Below are 6,000 nucleotides of genomic sequence, written 5' to 3' on the forward strand. Positions count from 1 at the left end.
TTTTTATAAAAACTAAAAGTATAATAATAATAATAAAAATAATATAAATAATAATAACGATAATAATAATAATAATAATAAATTCTGATAAGCTTTTGTAATAATCATTACAAGTCTTTAGTCAAGATTTGAAATATAGATGGAGTCAAAAATATAGACGAACTTTGATCATAATTATTATTTTTATTCATAATTATTATTATTTTTAATGTTATTATTGTGGTTTTTGTTTTTCTAGGCATCCTTTTGAGACCAACCGTTGAATAACATTTGCTCACCATTTAAGAAGAATTCAAATTCGAAGGCGAAATTTTAGAAAAAAACTAATACTACTACCACTACCACTACTACTACTACTACTACCACCACCACTACTACTACTACTACCACTACAACAACAACAACTACTACTACTACTATTAGAAATAGTAGTAGTAGTAGTAGGAGTAGTACTATTGCTGCAAGTACTACCACAACGGCCACTGCTGTCACAACTTCTGCCACTGCTAGCTACTACGTATAATTATAACAATAATAACAATAATACAGCAACATCAATAATAATAATAATTACAATAATAATAAGATAAATAATAAACAAGACCAGATAATAATTTTCAATTCGCAAGAATAATACTTTGATGTGCAGCAATGAGGTGAGAGATTCTGAAATGAATCTTTATGAAGACTTTTTGGAATGATAAAAAAACAACAACAATAATAATTATTATTATATATAATTATTATTATTTTTATAATAATTATTATAACAATAATTATAATCATAATAATTATGATTACAATAATAATGATGACGACGATGATGATGAACATACGGTAGAATGAATTGATGTAACAATAAAAGATATTGATTAAACTGAATAATTATTTATCTCAAATTAATAGACAAACACCAAAAATTTATTCAAAAACAAAAAATAAAAATTCGTTTCAGTGTTAAAAAAAACTTGATTTGTAAACAAAACCAGCGTAGAGCCACAAAACTACAAAAAAAATCGTTGTACGTACGTATGTTTGTTTGTTTATTTGCATGTATGCATGCATGTATGTATGTATGTATGTATGTATGTATGTATGTATGTATGTATGTATGTTTGTTTGTTTGTTTGTTTGCATGTATGTTTGTTTGTATGAAATACCAAATAATCACGATCCGCATCTGAGAAGTGGAGCAAAAATGTAATAAGATGAGATATATGATTACTGGAATGGCGCAAAAATATGTATTAAGTTACTCGATATATATATATATATGTGTGTGTGTGTGTGTGTGTGTGTCTGTGTGTGTGTATGTCTGTGTTGTGTTCTGGCCCTTTAAATACTCACGAAAATGTGTGGATTCAAGTCTATTCACTTATATATATATATATATATATATATATATATATAATTTTTGTTTTTTTTATAAGATAATATTAAAAAATAAATTGGTCTTATTTNATAAAGCGCTGTTCAAGTTGAATTNATTTTTGTGCATCTATGTGTGTGTGTGTGTGTGTGTGCGTGTGTGTGTGCGTCCGTGTGTGTGTGTGTGTGTTTATATGTGTGTACGACTTCATTCTATGCATTTTAATAGTTTAATATATTTATAAACAGTGAATTTAAGACTTAAGCAATTTAAACGAATACATTACACATGCGTACACGGATATACACACACACACACACCACACACACACCACACACACACCACACACGCATTCACATACACATACACGCACGCACACGCGCGGATATGTATAAACTTACTCACGATAATAAATGATGGAATGTGTATCTTAGTTTATAACAATTCTTTCCATGGTTTTTGCTAATGCTGTTGTTATTGATGCGAATTTTGGTTATCGTTCATGTTATTATGTTTATTATTGTTGTTGCTGTTGCTGCTTTAACTATAACTTTTTCAGTTTAGTCTTTCTAAAACTGTAATGGACACATTTTTTGTTATCTTGAATAAAAATCCAACCAAAAACTATGAATAATTTGGATAAAAAGCCCGCCAAAATGTTATTTCTAAAATTAGCTTCAACCACGTTTCACAGGGCACCAAAACGCTATAGAAACATTTAATTAAATAATTTTAATCACAGCGAAATTGCAACTTTTTTAATATTCCAAAATAGTTTTTTTTTCTCAAAACTTTTCGCTAGATACAAAAATATAAGATCAAAATAAACACGTCAAAATACTTGAAATACGCACTTTTATACCCTACCTACACGCCTCTACAGCCAACTTATGTTTTAGACTTTTAAATAGTAGCTCTGGAAATATCAATCCTTGATTTTCTTCAAACGGACAGGCTTTGATTCTTCAATATACCAAAAATACACACAAATTTACTAGAAATGAACCCAAATGAACCAGAAGTATACACACATACCCAAAATACACAGAATTGTATCCAAAATACACATAACAGTATTCAAAATACACATAAATATACCCAAAATACACATAATTGTATTCAAAATACTCATAAATAATACCCAAAATACAAACAAATGTACGAGAAATACACGCAGTCGTATCCGAATTACTCAAACTTCGATAGTTGTTCTAGATTTTAAGGAGCCTTTGAGGGTACCTATTCTTGATTTTCTTAAAGAGAGCAATTCTGATCTCTCTGTTACTAGCATACGTCTTATGCGTCTGAAGAATCTGGTGAAAATATTGACAGAATTATTATTAGTAATTATGATCAAAATTATGATAATATAGATAAAAATAATAATGGTGTATTTTATTTTAAAGGAGTGATCTATCTATCTATCGAATGACCTGAGAAGGTGTTAATTAGATGATAAATAATAATTTATCAAGCAGTGGAAGTATTAATAGTAAGAGACTAATCACAAAAACTATAATCAAGTCAATTAACCAGTCAACTAACAACAAGTCAACCAACAACCAGCCAACCAACAACCAACCAACCAACTAACCAACCAACCAACCAATCAACCAACCAACCAACCAATCAGCCAACCAACAACCAACTAGCCAACCGATCAACCAACCAACCAGCTAACCAAGCGACCCATCAACAAACCAACCTACTGGTTTTCAGAGCATTTATATACCTCGGATGACTCAAAGCGTAAATAATGGGGTTCCAAATAGCAGAAGATTTAGCTAGCATGACTGGAATTTCAGCCATGTAAGGATTGACCAGATCTTGAAAACCACTAATAGCTATCTGGGTGACTATAGCGTAGGGCATCCAGCACACGCAAAAGCTAACTACGCAGCAAGCTAAGACTCTAGTTATTTGAATCTCTTGCCTGAAGTTTCTAATTTGGGAGGAGTGGCTCGATCTGAGAGATGTGAATGAGTTGAATGACGACGGGTTGTTGTTGTTGTTGTTGTTGTTGTATGTTGTCGATTGACTGTTGTTGGTGGTGGTGAGGCTGATGAAGCGTTTGAATTTGATATTTTTGCGGTGTTGCTGCTGTTGCTGCTGCTGACGTAGTAGTTGTTGTTGCTGTCGGTTTTGTTGTTGGGTTCTGGAGTGGCAAGAACAAGGGCAAAACATTTCCGAAGATTTGAAATTGTTGTTGTTGCTGTTGCTGCTGCGATTGATGTGTTGGCTGTGGCTTTTGCAGTTTATGTTGCTACAAATGTTTTTGTTGTTGTTTTTATTTTTGTTGTTGTTTCCAATTTTGTTGTCTTTGAAGCCAAAATTGTGCATTCTAATCGAATTAAATTTTTTCCCTTTGTTGTTGTTACTACTACTATTACTACCACCACTATTACTATTATTGTTGTCATTATTATTACTACTACTATTACTATTATTATTATTATTATTGTTATTGTTGTTGTTGCTGTTGTTGTTGATATTGTTGTTAATTGTTGTCACTACACTCATGCTCCTATGGAAGTTTCGCGAATTTTTCTTAAAAATGTTGACGTTATATTTACGCCGTTGTTGCCTGATGTTAATGTTACTATTATTATTGTTATTATTATTGTTGTTGTTGTTGTTGTTGTTGTCGTCGTTGTCAATTAAACTGTAGTGTCTGCTTTGGTAGAAGTGTTTGCGTGTTGAAGCGAGCGGATGCTGAACACAGCACATTATGCACGGGTAGTAGTAGTAGTTGTAGCAGCAGCAACAACAGCCTCCGCCGACGCCACTACTGTTGCTGCTGCTGTTGTTGTTGTCGCTGGCCTGGCTCGTGGTGTTTATATTGATGTTTATACTTGGATCGCTTCGATAGATATTTTTGATGTTATTATTATTATTGTTGTTATTATTATTATTGTTGTTGTTGTTGTTATGAAAACTTATCACGTTATTATTGTTGTTGTTGTTGTTTTTATTATTTCTATTATTACGAAGATTTTTAAATTTGAAAATATTTTTAAATTTTACCTCCTGTCGCTTCGAAGCTAGATTTATTATGTCTGTATCCAACTCAACGTTAATATTATTGTTATCATTATTATTGTTATTATTATTACTGTTATTATTATTAGTATTATTATTATTACGCCTTATATTATAGGCGGCGTTTGAGTCGTTAGTCTCCTTATAGCAGTCTTCAATGTACTGATTGTCAGCCCTGTTGTTGTACCTGTTGAACCTCTTGACGTAGCACTGCTGCTCCTTGGGTCTGCCACATCTCATGACCTCCCGAACGATGCCAACGTAACATAGGACGATGATGAACAGTGGGACGACGAACGCGAACGAAATCAGACTATAGTTAAAAGATATATTAGCCCATGTTCTGGTTAGGTAATCGAAGGTGCAGCTAACCCCAAAACCCTCCATGATATAGTCGCCCCATCCAAACAGAGGGGGCATAGCCCAGATTACGGCCCAGCCCCATATTACGATCATGTTGAAGAGGACTCTCTTGAATGAGGATTTGTCCAGCATGAAAAATGGATGCGTGATGACAAGATAGCGGTCGATACTGATGGCTGTTAGGCAGTTTATGGAGGCGAGGCCAGTGGCAGCGCAGAGGAAGGCGTACCATTTGCAGCCTGTTTGTGTGTCATCATGTGTGTGTGTGTGTGTGTGTGTGTGTGTGTGTGTGTGTGTGTAAGAGAGAGAATGTGTGAAAATGTGTGTGTGAAAATATTATTTATATTAACAACAACAACAATAATAAAAATTATTATTATATATAATTATTATTATCCTTATATTAATTATTATAACAATAATTATAATCATAATAATTATGATTACAATTTAAATTAAAGTTATTTTCTATGAATAGATTTCTTTTCTTGTTCATTTCTTTTTATAAATTGGACGTCAAACGGAATTTTTAAAAATTTTGAAAAAATATAAAAACAAAAAAAAAATCAAAGTGTATGTAGTTTTTCAATTTTGCTAAGTGAAGTACATCCGGTTTTGAAATTCGAATCATGTTGAAATGAAGGCGAAGTAAAAGCATAGAATATATAATATGTGCTGCAAAAAAGATTGCTCTAAAGATGTTTTTTAGCCTACGCATTAAGTGTAGGTATGTTTGTATGTTTGTTTGTTTGTATGTATGTATGTATGTATGTATGTATGTATGTATGTATGTATGTATGTATGTATGTATGTATGTATGTATGTATGTATGTATGTATGTATGCATGTATGTATGTATGCATAGATAGTTTAATAGTATGGGCGTCTTCTCCTACAACTACTACTACTACTACTACTACTTCTACTACTACTACTTTTATACTGCTGCTACTACTACTACTACTACTACCACCACCACTACTCCTACTACTACTACTACTACCCCCACCATCTCTACCACTACTACTACTACTACTAAAAATCAAGAATAATAAAAGACAGATGTTGATCAAAAAAAGTTTAAAAAAAAATGAATGAATTGTTTTGCAAAGTGAATCTGATCACAGAATGAAACGTATCATTTTCAGTCATTATGCAGATCTAGACAATTTAATTGTCTCACGAAGTCTGTGATTTCTGTCGGCACAACTATTACTATTACTACTACT

At 32.1% G+C, this 6,000-nt stretch overlaps 1 protein-coding gene across 1 annotated transcript in view; it reads right to left on the reverse strand.

The window, feature by feature from the left end:
- Positions 1–3,085: 3,085 nt before the first annotated feature.
- The window catches only part of HELRODRAFT_129809 (hypothetical protein), a gene marked incomplete at both ends in the record, with an annotated part of 19,207 nt that continues 16,292 nt past the window's right edge, over positions 3,086–6,000 (reverse strand). The window contains 2 exons of the mRNA XM_009026498.1: positions 3,086–3,311; positions 4,572–5,010. Coding sequence (XP_009024746.1) covers positions 3,086–3,311; positions 4,572–5,010 — 665 coding nt within the window. The remainder of the gene's footprint in view (positions 3,312–4,571; positions 5,011–6,000) is intronic.

Source organism: Helobdella robusta (assembly GCF_000326865.2).
Source record: "Helobdella robusta unplaced genomic scaffold HELROscaffold_47, whole genome shotgun sequence".
NCBI lineage: Eukaryota > Metazoa > Annelida > Clitellata > Rhynchobdellida > Glossiphoniidae > Helobdella > Helobdella robusta.